This window comes from Tachyglossus aculeatus, chromosome 4 (genome assembly GCF_015852505.1).
Source record: "Tachyglossus aculeatus isolate mTacAcu1 chromosome 4, mTacAcu1.pri, whole genome shotgun sequence".
NCBI classification, from domain to species: Eukaryota; Metazoa; Chordata; class Mammalia; order Monotremata; family Tachyglossidae; genus Tachyglossus; species Tachyglossus aculeatus.
In genome coordinates this window covers 117941060-117955939 of record NC_052069.1, presented here as the reverse complement: position 1 = coordinate 117955939, position 14880 = coordinate 117941060, and the positions used below count along the sequence as shown (strand labels likewise).

The following is a 14880-nucleotide window of genomic DNA, read 5'->3' as shown; positions in this document are numbered from 1 at the left end:
TAGCTTAGAGGGCCCCTGTGTGGCTTCTGATACTGCCATTTTCCACCTCTAATGCTGCCTTCCCAGTGGGGAAAAGCACCGAAGTTGAAGCATTCCCTAGTCTACACAGGATGGATGGGTGTTATGGGACACTGAGGTTGGTGTCAGGGGAGGGGAGTGTCTTAGATTTATTTTATAATAATAATTTTGGTATTTGTTAAGCACTTACTATGTGTCAAGCACTGTTCTGAGTGCTGGGGGAGATGCAAGGTAATCAGATTGTCCCACATGGGGCTCACAGTCTTTTATTATTATTATTATTATTATTATTATTATTATTATTACTATTATTATTATTAATCCCCATTTTCCAAATGGCCCAGAGAAGTTAAGTGACTTGTCCAAAGTCACATAGCTGATGTGGCGGAGCTGGGATTAGAACCCATGATCTCTGACTCCCAAGCCTGCATTTTTTCCACTGAGCCACACTGCTTCTCTAATTTTCTATTTCTTTGATTGTGAGCCCCTTGAGGATCATGGATCATGTATAGGTCTCATATATGAGTCTTTTCTAGTGCTTAGAACAGTGCTTCACACTTAGCTCTCAATTAATGTTGCTACTACTACTGTATTGAACGGTGGGTCAGTTCAGCTCAAAGTGAGTGACTTCCTGAGGAAAGGAGTATTTAAGTCCTCCAGTCACCATGGTGTTCTGGTTCCTAACACTGTTACCCTTATATCTTATTCTTATAATTGGGGTAGATACATACAGTGTAGGCAGATCAGTCATGGCCCACCCTAGTAACACTCCCACCAGCTCAAAACAAAGCTTGTCAGCACCCTCCCAAACTCCCTACCAGTTTAGCCCAGACCACCACCACCCAAGTAGATTGGACAGAGAGAGGAGAGCAAACAAAGGTCCCCACAAGCCTAGGAATTGGTTATTGACACATGGTGGACTCAGTGGCAGCATTCTGTCCAAGCCTTCTCCTCCTGGGAATCATGGGTGCTTCCTTGCGTGGGAAAGGAGAGCGGGGCCACTTGCTGCCTTCATTGCCTGCTAACGCCAAACCTGTCTGTCTGCTTTTCAGGGTAGCCAGGGCATGGTGGGGGCACCAGGTGTTCGTGGGAAGCCAGGGCCTCCAGTGAGTATGACCTCTTGACTTGCTTCCCTCACCCTCTGGAGAGAAGGCTGGGCAGGGTGGGGGCAGTACTGCCTGGCCTTCACCCCCTCCTCTCTTATTTCCTTTATTCTTCAGGGGAAGTCTGGTGACAAAGGACCCGCTGGGTTTCCTGGACCTCCTGGCCCTGAGGTACGTAGGGGCCCAGTTTCCATTTCCCTGTAATTCATTTTAATGTCTGTCTCCCTTCGTTAGATTGTAAACTCCTTGAAGGTAGGGATCGTGACTACCAACTCTATTGTTTTGTACTCTCCTAATCACTTAGGACAGTGCTGTGCACACAGTAAGCGCTCAAAAAATACCACTGAGTGACTGATACACGTTTCCTTCTGTCCCCTGGGAAGCCTGGATGTTTCTCTTTCCTTCCCCTCGGCTCCTGGCTGCCATCTGCTGCCAGTTGATGCCAGCATGGCTCGCTGCTGGAAGGTTTGCGGGAAGGGACCCTCTCAACCTGGAAGTCTGCGGTTTCATTGGAACCCAGGGAGGTAGGCAAGGAAGCATTCTCTCCAAACCGCTCCAGAGTATTCCTGACCTCAGGAGAGCTGTTCCCCAACCCACAATGAAACTGCCACTTATAAACCCTTCGGCCTCTGGGGCCTCTTCTCTCAGGAATTCAAAGCCCATCAACAAATACTTATCTGCTCATCTCCCAGCTTTCCTGAGATGTAGGGAGGGGCAGGGATTGTTATGCTTTTTTTTGCCTGAGGGGAAATGGAGGCCCAGAGAGGTTAAACCACAAACCTGAGGTCACACAGCAAGTTAGTGGCAGGACCATTCATTTTTTTATGGCATTTAGTAAGCGCTTACTATGTGCAAAGCACTGTTCTAAGCGCTGGGGAGGTTACAAGGTGATCAGGTTACCCCACATGGGGCTCACAGTCTTCATCCCCATTTTCCTGATGAGGAAACTGAGGCCCAGAGCAGTTAAGTGACTTGCTCAAAGTCACACAGCTGACAAGTGGTGGAGCCGGGATTTGAACCCACGACTTCTGACTCCAAAGCCCAGGCTCTTTCCACTGAGCCACACTGCTTCTCTTATTCATTCATTCAATCATATTTATTGAGCACTTACTTTGTGCAGAACACTGTACTAAGTGCTTGGGAGAGTGCAATACAACAATAAACAGACAGATTCTCTGCCCACAATGAGCTTACAGTCTATTAGGGGAGAACTCAGATATGAATACAAATAAATAAATGACAGATATGTACATAAGTGCTGTGGGGCTAAGAGTGGGGAAGAGCAAAGGAAACCAGTCAGAGTGACACAGAAGGGAGTGGAAGATGAAGAAAGGTGGGACTTAAGTCTGGGAAGGCCTCTTGGCAGAGATGTGCCTTCAATAAAACTTTGGTTGGGGGAAGAGTAATTGTCTATCCTTTTGAAGAGGGAGGGCATTCCAGGCCAGAGGCAGGACGTGGGCTAGGGGTCAGCTGTGAGGTAGGTGAGATGGAGGCACAGTGAGGTTAGCACTAGAGGAGCAAAGTGTACAGGCTGGTTTGTAAAAAGAGAGAAGTGAGGTAAGGTAGGAGGAGGTAAGGTGATGGAGTGCTTTAAAGCCCATGGTGAGGAGTTTTTGTTTGATGCATAGGGGGATGGGCAACCACTGGAGTTTTCTGAGGAGTGGAGCAACATGTCCTGAACGTTGTTGTAGAAAAATGATCCGGGCAGCAGAGTATAGTATCAACTGGAACCTGATTTTCCTGCCCTGGCTGCCACCTTAGGGCAGGACAGTGGGTGATATTATTTTGCCAGGATTCCTCTAAACTGAATCAGTCAATTGTATTTATTGAGCACTTACTGTGTGCAGAGCACTGTACTGAGCACTTGGGAGAGCACAATATAATAGACACATTCCCTGCCCAGGAGGAGATTACAGTCTAGAGAGGGAGACAGACATTAATAGAACTAAATAAATTACAGATATGTACATAAATGCTGTGGGGCTGGGAGAGGGATGAGCTATGACTTTGAATGATTCCCTTGGGATTCACCATGGTAGGAAAACAAATTTGAAACCCAAGATGCTGAATGAGTTAAGTTGGTTTACTATTGCCTGTTCTCTGTGGACCCTAGGCCTCGAACATTCCTCTGAGGGCCAGATGCCCCTCTCAGGTGTTGACACCCCAAACTACCTTGGGGATTCCCTTCACTCCCAGTCAGTGCCCAGGAACTAGAAACTAACCCAGCATGATGCTGGCATAAGTCTCTGGACCATCCCATCTCTGAAACAGAAGTTTCTGCCCCTTTTACCTCGTCAGCTTTTCCTCCATCCTTCCCACTGAGAGACAAAATGGTCCAAGGCCTGAGACTTTCCTCCAGGACTGGCAGACAGACAAATTTCCTGCTTTTCATAGTGCTTCCGACCTCTGATGACTACAAACCGGCCTCTCGGACTCCGGGCTATCACTTTGTAATCCACACGCCCAGTTTCTGTTGAGAGAGCCAGTTGCCTCCTTTGTTCCCCGTTGTGTGAATGGGGCGAGACGGATAGGGCTGCTGCTTGGATGAAGACAGAAGCTGACCCAGTGTGTCAGCACCTTCATCACTCCCCCACCCCTCCTGCTCCTCTCTCTCATTGATGTTTGAGTGGTTTAGTTCTCTGATCAATGAAACAGATGTGGGAACACCAGGCAGCGATGAACACTCTGGCAGCCAGGTTTTCGCCGGGGCCGTGCAAGGAGACATTTACCACCACACGTTTTTCCAAAGACGCTGCACCCAAAATAGCTTCGGAGGGGATTGGCCGGACGACCTGGCTCAAATTAAACCCAAATCTGGGGCCTGCTGACTCTGCGCTCGCTAGCAATAAAGGCAGAAGGCCTGCTTGTTCTGCTGCCCACTCCTGGTGGGTTGCTGAGGGGACCCACCTTCACCAAGGTCCCTCCATGACCAGAAGGCCCCCAACCTCTAGCTTCTGAGGACCCCTCCGCTGAAGGCGCTGAGGTGGGTGACCTTGGCTCTCTGCTTCTCCTTAGGGTTTCCCAGGAGACATCGGACCCCCGGGTGAAAATGGCCCAGAAGGCACCAAGGTGAGGGGCGAGCGGACAGACAGATGGAAGGAGCCAATGGAAACAGAATAGGTGGGGAGGGAGGTGGGGAAGAGGGAAAGGTAGTAAAAAGAAAGAAAGCACAATGAAGCCCAGAGATTGTTCTGGCCCGATCTCCAGTCCCGGCTGTTTGGATTGAGATCTCTCCAAGTGTATTCTCGGCAACGGAATTGATGTTGGAGGCTGTCCCGTGGCAGCCGGTCTGGAAGTCGAGAGGGATCTCGCTGTGTAGATGGCCATACGACAGTCCAGTTCTCTTTTTTTTTTTTCTAAGGTGATTTTCTTCTCCCTTCTCTCCAGGGCAAGCCAGGAGCCCGAGGTTTACCTGGACCAAGAGGACAGTCCGGCCAGGAGGTGAGACAACCCAAGCTGAAGGCAGAGCCACGCCCTTCCCACCCCCACCCCGCCATGGCCCCCTCCCATTACTCAGACCAGAAGCTCCCAGCTGCAATTGTCTTTGGGTGTTTGGAGATTGGCCACCTTTCCTCCATGCACCAAGAAGCCTGACAGTCCGGGCTGTTTCCAAACAGGTCAGACCAGGAGGGATCTTCAAGCCATCTCCCAAGGGACTTATAGGGAAGCATTTCAGCGGGGTGATATTTCACTGGGAAACCAGCAGAAGGGAGGCATGGTGCTTTAGGGACAACTCTCTGGCACAGTGCACTTGTAACACCAAAGACAGGGGCAGGCCCAATGTGGGGCAGGGAGGCATGTGAGGGCTGGAAATTATTTTAGGATTTTTTTGGACCTGAAACCTGTCCAGGCAACACGAGATGCATCTCTCTTTTAGGTAGGTGTGACTGTTCAGGATCAACCAAGATTAATTATGGCATTTGTTAAGTGCTTAGTATGTGCCAGGCACTGTACTAAACACTGGGGTAGATACAAGCAAATTGGGTTGGACACAGTCCCTGTCCCACATGGGGTTCACAGTCTCAATCCCCATTTTACAGATGAGGTAACTAAGGCATAGAGAAGTGAAGAGACTTGCCCACACAGGTCACACAGCAGACAAGTGGGATTAGAACCCATGACCTTCTGACTCCCAAGCCCATGCTTTAAAGATTGGTGCTGAGGAGTTCCACAAACTTTCCCCAACGCGCACATCAACTTTTTGCCTCCACTACTCCCCAGCTGGTTCTCTTCCTCCCTCCTAAGCTCACCTAACTGTACCGGCTCTCAACTCTCCTGGCTCTGTCCCCTGATTCTCGCTGAACCTTTGGCCTAGAAATTCCTCGCCTCCTCCCAAATCCACCAGACCAAGTTCTTCCCGCCTTCAAAGCCCTCCTAAAATCCGGGGGTGAAAGCTGGAACCTTGTAGAACAGGGCCCCAGCTTATCAACCGGCGACACTCCTGTTCTGATATGAATTATTTTAAAACCAAAGCAGCCCTGTTTTTCTCTCCTGGACCCGAGCCAAACTGGCCAGCCCGGGGACTCCATGGTGTCCGGGAGACTGGGCTGTCCCTCAGCAGCATAGTGGTGTGTATCCAGGAGCGGACTTGACCCTGAGGCAGCTCCATCCCAAGACCAGGGTCAGGCTGTGGTGTACCAGGAAGCTTCCAGGGATGCTGTCTATTCCTGCAGCACCTGGTCTGGCTGTAAGCAGGGCATGGAGGCCACCGCAGGGTCTGGGTAGGGACCCAGGTCTGCCCCCATGCTGCTTCAGCTCTTCAGCTCTTTTATGTTGCCAACTTGTACTTCCCAAGCGCTTAGTACAGTATTCTGCACACAGTAAGCACTCAATAAATACAATTGATTGATTCATTGATTTTTACCCTCAGGCCCAGCCTAGGGACCTATGGATTCCCTCTCATCCTTCTCCTTCCCGGGCTGTGGAGCAGACCAGAGTAGCTCTCCCTGCCTCGCAATGCCCTCTCTCCTGGCACAACACCCTGTTTCATTGCAATGACCAGCAAAGTGCCTCCGCTACCAATGCAACAGGAGCAGTCACTGCCTCAGTCCAACTCCCCATTCTGGGAAGAACCCATTTTTACTTTCACCCCTGCTAAAATCCCTTATCTTCCCACAAGCTTTCCTTGACTGATTCCTAGAACCCACGTTCTAACTAAATACAACTGATTGATACATATATTCAATTATTTATTCATTCATTGTCGTATTTATTGAGCGCTTACTGTGTGCAGAGCACTGTACTAAGCACTTGGGAAGTACAAGTTGGCGACATATAGAGACGGTCCCTACCCAACAACGGGCTCACAGTCTAGAAGGGGGAGACAGACAACAAAACATGTGGACAGGTGTCAAGTCATCAGAATAAATAGAAATAAAGCTAGAATTTATTCTGATTCAACTATTCACAGATATTTTTTATGTCTACCTCCCCTGTTAGTGTGCAAGCTCCTTGTAGGCAGAGAAATTGTCTTGAGCTTGTACTTTCCGAAGGGCTTAGTACAGTGCTTTATGCTTAGCAGGCGCTCAATAAATACCATTACTACTGCTGCTATCTTCCTCAGCCTTTCTTAAGCTTTGGGTGTCTCCCCCCTCCCCACGTTACGTTCAGGTGAAGGGGGTCCAGAGCAATGGGAATGGGTAGATTAAAAGCAGCTGAGAAAAGAGAAACCAAGAAACAACAACCTCAGGGTTGGAACTATGTCCTTTTAACTTGAGAATCCGATGTCCCAATGTCAGTAGGACTATGCTATTGCTAAGCAAGTTGCCTGCAGTCCTGGGACGAAATTAGTGAATGGAGGCTTCCAACTGTTGCATGCACTTGGAAGAGGCCCTCGGGCAAATCTTAGAGAACCCAACCAAATTAAGGATCCAGCTGGATTTTCTCCCCAAGACTTTAAGCCGACTTTCTGCTGACACTGCTAGGCTTCTTCCTGCATAGCTTGGTGAGTTCCTGGTCAATCCAGAAACCACTGGAGCTGTCTTCTGCGGCTTCAGAGAGATACAATGTGGCCATTATGTGGTGAGGTCTTCCTGAAAGTCAGTGGGAAAACTCCACAGAATTCAGGCAGGGCAGGCACACCAGAGATCAGGAAGCTCCATGGAAGGAGGAGTAGAGCCATTTCCCCGGCCCACAGAGGGAAGAAACCTAGAGAACTCCCGAAGCAGGTGAGAGAAGAGTTATAATCCAGCAAAGACTCTGCTGTTTGCCCATTAATACTAATAAATTGGCATTTGTTAAAGCACTCACTCTGTGCCAAGCAATGGAGTAGATACAATCCAAACTGATTAGAGCACAGTCCTTGTCCCAAGAGGGAGAGAGAGAGAACAGGTATTTAATCTCCATTTTACAGATGAGGAAACTGAGTCCCAGAAAAGTTGTGACTTACCCAACATTCCCCAGTGGGTAAGGGGCACTGCTAGAATTAGAACCCAGGTCTTCCTAAGCCTATGCTCTTGCCACTAGGTCACACTGAGCATTGTCATCATTGCTTGGCTCTTTTCACCACTTCTCTTCCAAGGAACCCAAAGTGGTATTATCAATCAATCAATCAATCGTATTTATTGAGCGCTTACTGTGTGCAGAGCACTGTACTAAGCACTTGGGAAGTACAAGTTGGCAACATATAGAGACAGTCCCTACCCAACAGTGGGCTCACATTCATTCATTCAATCATATTTATTAAATGCTTACTTTGTGCAGAGCACTTCACTATGTGCTTGGGAGAGTAGAATATAATACAGAGTGGAAAGTGAGACCAGAAGAAGGCAAGGATGTCTCCCAAAATCTCTGTTTACCCCTGGTCTCTTTGGGAAAAGGAAATATCCTCTGGAAATGGGTCTGATAATAGGAACGACTCAGACCAAGTGCCCCTCTGACCCTGCAGGAGTCAGGGTCATGCAGGTCCCAGGGTTTTGTGGGAAATTCCAGGTCCCAAACAAGCCCCATGAAGAACTGCCAGGACTGTCCCTCTCCCCAAAGGGTGATGTTGTGTCTGACCTAATTGCATTGTATCTGCCCTATTGAATAGCATAATGTTTGGCACATAGTAAGCACTTACCAAAGGCCACAGTTATTCTGTGGGCAAGTATGCTGGGCTCCAATTTCTTGGGAATCAGTGGCTACCATGAACCCCCTGAAAGGTCAAGCCTGTGGACCTCTTGAAACCAGAAGTCCTGGGCTGGTTACAGTTCAGGAGCAGAGAATCATTCTAAGTGCCAATGCCTCCTTCCTCTCCTCCTCCTCCCCATCCCTTATCACTATTATTATTGCTGTTGTTAGTATTGGCAGTCGATTAATTATCCTTTTCACACCCTGCTGATTGTCACCTCCCTCTCCTCCCAAAGCCATTCACCCTCCCAAGTCAGGACCCTCAGCAAGTCAGCATTCTTTCTCCTGAGCTATCTAACCTTGCCCCTCATTTCTGTTTGGTTCCCCCCACCTCCTGTCCCATCCATGACTTTTAGGGAGATGAAGGACCATCGGGGCCTCCAGGATCACCTGGCCCAGAGGTAAGTCCCAAAGCGGGTGGTAGTGGCTGGCAGCAAGGTGGAATCTGGCTCAGACCTACATGTGGTTGGTGCCCCTTGGCCTTGGTGGGAAGGGGTGGTGCTACTGCCAGGAAATACTGCTTGGGGCAGGGGAGGAGGAGAAGGAGGAGGGCCAGATGGTCCCCAGCTCACCTGACAGCTTCTGAGAGTTCCCAGAACCTTAGAGCCAGAAGGGACCTTAGGAGGTCATCTGGTCCAGCTCCCTGCCTCCACAAAGTAAAGCTCTCTGTCCCCCTAAAAAAAAAGTAGTTTATAATGCTGATTGGCCAAGGAACAGGGGTCAAGACTGGTTATGCCCCGTGATACAGCCAGTGCCCCTCCACTTACCCATGGTCCTCCTGACTGCACTCCATTCATTCAGTCGTATTTGAGTGTTTATTGTTGCAGAGCACTGTACTAAATGCTTGGAAGAGTACAATATAACAATAAACAGACACAATCCCTGCCCATAACGAGCTGCTCTATGAGAGTTCCCGGGATCCCAGCCCCCCGACTCACTGAAGCAGGAAGATGTTCTCACCTGGACACTTTCCTCCCCACGTTCATCTCTCTGTTTCAGGGCCACCCTGGCCGAAAAGGGTTTCCCGGAAGGCCTGGACCCAACGGCCTGAAGGTAAGGAAGATTTCCTTCTGAGTGCCAGACCTTGCTTTGCTCGGGGGCGGGATGGGGTTGGGCGGCAGGGAGATTTGAGTCACCTGACTTTGGAATGTTGAGGTAACAGGGAGCCAGTCTTTGAGGGCAAACAACTGGGTAGGACATGCAAGTGACCTGTGGGCAGATGGGCTTCAAAAAGCTAACCGATCAGAGAAATGCCACCTGCCATCTCCTCACTCCACTCAGGAGCTCTCGGACCATGTCCGAAGCCTGGATTGAGTGCAGCTGGGAGCCCAGCCCAAACAGATGTGGTGAAAACAGTGACCTCACCGCACAGCTGGGAATCCTAGAAGGGGACACTGGTCCTCAATCCCCGCCTGCCCACACCCCTGTTGGGGAGTCAGGGCCTGGAGCTGGGGGAGGGGACAGGGGTTCTTTGTGGAATCCAACTGCGGAGAATTTCATGCTGATTTTTTTAAAAAGGTATTTGTGAAGCACTAACTATGTGCTAGGCACTGTTCTAAGCACTGAGGTAGAGACAAGCCAATCAGGTTGGGCACAGTCCCCATCCCACATGGAGCTCACAGTCTTAATCCCCATTTTACAGATGGGGGAACTGAGACACAGAGAAGTTAAATGACTTGCCCGCAGCAGACAAATGGCAGAGTCAGGATTAGAACCCAAGTCCTTTTGACTTCCAGATTCATGCTCTACCCTCTATGCCAATCTGCTTCTCAATGCTGATGCAGGCTGATAGGGAAAGGCTTTGGCCCTTTAGAGCCAGCCAGCCCAAAGCCCACAAGGCATCTGACCACTTAATCAATCAATCATATTGATTGAGTGCTTACTGTATGCAGAGTACATACTGAGTGCTTGAGCATTTACAATATAACAATATAACACACACATTCCCTACCCACAATGACCTACAGAATGAAAATTGGGCAGAGGGTCCAATAAGAAATTAATTATCCTCTGCTATACTTGATGCTCCCATTGGTTGCCCAGGGCTCTAATTTTGTAGGGCAACTCTGATTTTTCCTGATGGAGGCAGAAATTTGTGCCCTCATGGGAGCAGCGTGACCTTGCAGTGAAGACTTTTGACTGGGAATCAAGGGGGCCCAGTTCTAATCCCAGCTCTGCCACTCGCCTGTTATGTTACCTTGAGCAAGTCACTTAACTTCTCTGGGCCTCAGTTTCCTCATCCATAAAATGGTTATAAAATGCCTGTTCTTCCTCCCTCTCTCTTACACTGTGAGCCCCACATAGGACCTGGACTGTGTGTCCATTCTGATTATCTTGTATCTTCCCAGGCACTTAGCACAGGAGTTGGTGAAAAGCAAGCACTTAATAAATAGCATCATTTATTCATTATTTATCCTAGTTCAGTGAGCCAGTAACAGTAGGAGGTGATGGGGAGAGGGAAACTGGGGAACACTGAAGACCAGGAAACAGGGGAGGGGGCGAGGGCATATTTTAAAGTCCAGTGCAAAGTTCTGTAATCAAATTGCAAACAGCACTAAGAGCTCTCTTCTCTCTTCCCATCAGCCTCTCTGTCTTCTCCTCTAGCTTGGCTCTGTTTCCATTGGGGTAGCAATGAGCCCTCTGTGCTCCACGTGCTGTTTTATCAGCCTCGTGGCTTCTCCTCCTCCCCAGCACTGGACAGAGGGTCGTTTCCTCTGCCTGTGGTCTGCCTGGGAGTCCGGGTGCTAGATGACCCAGCAGCCCCTCCCTGGATCCCTATGATTGGCAGAGGGGCTCCCTGCCGAAGAGGGGTCCTCTGAGCCAGAGCCCAGACATGAGGATGTCTCAGACGGCTGTCTTGGCAGCCCGTCTGGAGTCACATTATCTCCTGGCTGAAAAATTCCAGCTGCCGCTGACACCCCAAGACGGTGCCAGCTTCTCTAAAGACGGGCCAACCATTGGCTGCAATCCAGTGGTTAACACAGATGCCCTTGCCCAGGTCCCCCAGGCTCCCCCTGAACGTTCTCCCTGCCTGCCTCTTCAACCTGTCCCTACTAGTCTTCCTGGGGGCATCGTCCCTCCCTCCCTTCCGACCCCCAGATCTTCTGGTTCCCAAACCATCCGTCCATCGTAGGCTTCCTGACTTCCTGTCTGGCAGCGCTCCTTCCCAACTGAGCCCTATGTCCTCCTGCCTTAGGAACTTGGGCTGGACGCACAGAGCCTCTCATTCAGGCAGACAAATGCTGTTTATTAAGCATCTCCATGGGCACGTCTGAAGGCTGGGCACTGCCCAAAATTGTATCAAAATGACTTGGATCCAGGAGTGTAGGTCACTTGACCGGAGCCCACAGCCCAGGTAGTTGCTACTTAGTGCCTGCTCTGTGCTTACTAGTTAATTATTTATTTGTTAGATAAAGCTAACAAAGAGCTAAGTCCTGTCTTTAATGCTGTAGTAGATACAAGATGAATAGCCTGAGAAATGGCTGATTCAAAACAAAGAGAAGCCCTGGAGACATCATCAAGAGGAACCACAGAGGATTGGAGTGATGCTTCTCCCCTGGAATTCTCTCCTGCTTCTCCTCTTGGTCTTTTGGAGGGGCTATTTCTGAGAGTCTTGAAGACCATGGTGGTAGTCATAATAGTAGTAGTAGTCATCACAGTTTCACAAGAGCTTGGACCTAGGTGTGTCACAGTATTAGTATTTACTGAGTGCTTACTTGATGCAGTGCACTGTACTAAGCCTTTGGGAAGTGCAAAACAAACAAGCACCCGATTTCCTTTCTTGTCAGAGTTTGCATTCTAACAAACTCAGAGGAAAATATTTACAAATAGGGTTAGAGTTAGGGTTATGTTAGAGAGGAAGAGGGAGATCTGGGAAATGTTGTACAGGATTAATCAGTAGGGTGTTTTGATTTTGTTTTCCACTTTGGACCCCAGAGATCACATTCCCACTCTGAGCCAAATAATAATAGTAATTGTGGTATTTGTTAAGTGCTTACTATGTGCCAGGCTGTACTAAATGCTGGGGTGGGTACAAGCAAATTGGGTTTGATACAGTCCCTTGTACCACATGGGGCTCGCAGTCTTAATCCCTATTTTACAGATGAAGTAACTGAGGCACAGGAAAGTAAAGTGACTTTTCCAAGGCCACACAGCAGACAAGTGGCAGAGTCAGGATTAGAACTCATGACCTTCTGACTCCCAAGCCCATGCTCTACCTACTACACAGAACCTCTTCCATTTACTGGCCTAAGTCTCTGGTCCCTGCACTCAAAACAATGCTTGAACTGTGAAGGTCCACTGTCCTTATGCAGACTTTCCCTTCTTTCTGTGATGCTTCTCCCAGAATTTTTCAGGAGACCCCGGGGATTCTGTGTGATCCGGGCTCCAGTGGGTTTATTGATCAGCTCTCACCAGGTGTTCCCACAGAATCCCAGGGAACAATAGGATTCCCAGTCAACCCACTCTACCCAGATGTTCATGTCCCAGGACGCACTGCCTGTTGAGTTTACCCCCTAGGGAGAGGGCACCCTCAAAGCCAGACCCCAGGTTAAATCCACTAGACGCAGTTGGGGTTGGGAATTGGGGTTACGGGAGGGTTAACAGTTTCAGAACCAGAGCTCAGTGGGAATCAAGGTGCCCTAAGTGACTCTGTTTCTGTCTCCTTGCAGGGGGAGCCAGGAAATCCAGGCCGACCTGGGAAAGTAGGCGAACAGGTAAGACCTCTGGCTTCTCATACATTTCAGGAGCTTCCAGCATTCTGTGGCTTCCTTTCTAGATTAAAACTCCTCAGCATGGGATGGGGCACCTGCTTCGAGAAAAGTGATTTTTTTTTTTTTATCTACCGCCTTTCCCTGAAATACTTACATCCATGATCTTGTGGGGATTGGTAGGAAAGGGCATTGTTGTCCCCATGCTGCAGGCAAGAAGACTGAGGTCCACACCAATGTGATTTATCTAAGGTCTCATATGGACAGCAACGGACTCTCACTCTCATTATTTTATCACTTGGCCCCACTTACTGCCTTAGTATCTCTATCCGTGCTTCTGAGATAGTCCTCTTTTTCCCTGGACCTGGTAACATGCTGTTATACATTGTTACTTAACAAATTACAGGCAGATTAATTTCTCCAGCTGTACAATGAGGATTCAGTGCCTGTTCTCCTTCCCCCTTAGAATATGATCACCATGTGTGACAGGGAGTGTCCAATGTGATTGAATTTAACTGCCCCAGCACTTAGCACGGTGTTTAGAACAGAGTAAGCATCTACCTGATATCACAATTATTATATTATCAGTGGTATTTATTGAGCACTGTGTGCAGAGTACTTTACTAAGCACTTGGGAGAGTACAGTATAACAGAGTTGGCAGGCAGGTTCCCTTCCCACAATGAGCTTATAGTCTAGAGGCGAAGACAGACATTAATCTAAATAAATAAATTACGGATATGAACATAACTTCTGTGGGGATGAGGATGGGATGAATAAATGGTGCTGTTATTATTATCATCGTCATCATCATGGAAGCAGCATGGCTCAGTGGATAGAGCACAGGCTTGGGAGTCAGAGGTCATGGGTTCAAATCCCGGCTCCACCACTTGTCAGCTGTGTGACCCTGGACAAGCCACTTAACTTCTCTGTGCCTCAGTTACCTCATCTGTAAAATGGGGATTAAGACTGTGAGCCCCACGGGGGGCAACCTGATGACCTTGTATCCCCCCAGTGCTGAGAACAGTGCTTTGCACATAGTAAGTGCTTAACAAATGCCATCATTAAGTGGAGCAGCAGGTGCCAGGCTGAACACAGACTTAGACCTATTATTGTCCTCCATTAAACTGACCAACAGGGCTGCCCTAAACCATGGCAACCAGGGCAGCCCTAGGCCAGAAAAGTTAGAGGTTCTGGGGAAGCATCAACTCTGAAGGGGGCAAGGCCTAATTCTGCAGCTAAAGGGTTTCAGGTGTCTTGACTCACAGTGGTCCCTAAAGCAGGGCCAGCCCCCAAAAGCGCGATCCAGGCCAGACACTTCAGCAGCTAGTCGGTATCCCCAGTGAGAGGCAGGAGGAGGGAGGAAGTTAAAAAGATGGACTCACCAGAAATTTGGGGTGAGCAGCTCGGACTGGCAGGTTGGTGGGTTGGCCTGACCAGGTCTGAGGAGGCCCAGTTGAACCTAGTTCAGCACGATTCAGCCCAGAAGCCTCTGGGGCTCCAGGAAAGAGTTAAAGCTCTCTGGAGTGAAAGTTAGGAATCCTTCAAACATTCCTCTCACAGTTGAACTCTGGTGGCACGCCAGGTCGGAAGAGAGGGAAAGAGGACTGGACACTGAAGCTTCTCCAACTGGCACCTGCCGTCTACTCTCTCCAAATCGAGAGGGCCTCACAGCCTCTCCCTTGTTAGCCCCTGTGGTGAGTGAAGAAATTCTGAGCCTGGCAGGTTGGGGCTGGGAGGAACAGGCGCTGGTCAGACAAGTGCAACCTGATGGTGGAAGGAATCTCCCAGCCCCGTGCTCTGCTCCCTGCCTTTGTGGATGAGTAACTGTAGGAAATGCAGAGGGGGAGGAAATCCGGAGTTTTGGAAATATTTCCCAGGCTAGTCAAGCATTTCACTGGGAAGGGTGTCAGTTTGGAAAGCCTCAGGTGACTTGGGATTT

The 14880-nt window shown here is 49.2% G+C and overlaps 1 protein-coding gene across 1 annotated transcript in view; it reads left to right on the top strand.

Moving 5' to 3' along the window:
* Nucleotides 1-14880, top strand: part of COL27A1 (collagen type XXVII alpha 1 chain) — a 222490-nt gene that overhangs the window by 119629 nt on the left and 87981 nt on the right. The window contains exons 18-24 of the mRNA XM_038745686.1: nucleotides 1071-1124; nucleotides 1239-1292; nucleotides 4137-4190; nucleotides 4509-4562; nucleotides 8588-8632; nucleotides 9231-9284; nucleotides 12902-12946. Of these exons, the coding sequence (XP_038601614.1) occupies nucleotides 1071-1124; nucleotides 1239-1292; nucleotides 4137-4190; nucleotides 4509-4562; nucleotides 8588-8632; nucleotides 9231-9284; nucleotides 12902-12946 (360 nt within the window). The remainder of the gene's footprint in view (nucleotides 1-1070; nucleotides 1125-1238; nucleotides 1293-4136; nucleotides 4191-4508; nucleotides 4563-8587; nucleotides 8633-9230; nucleotides 9285-12901; nucleotides 12947-14880) is intronic.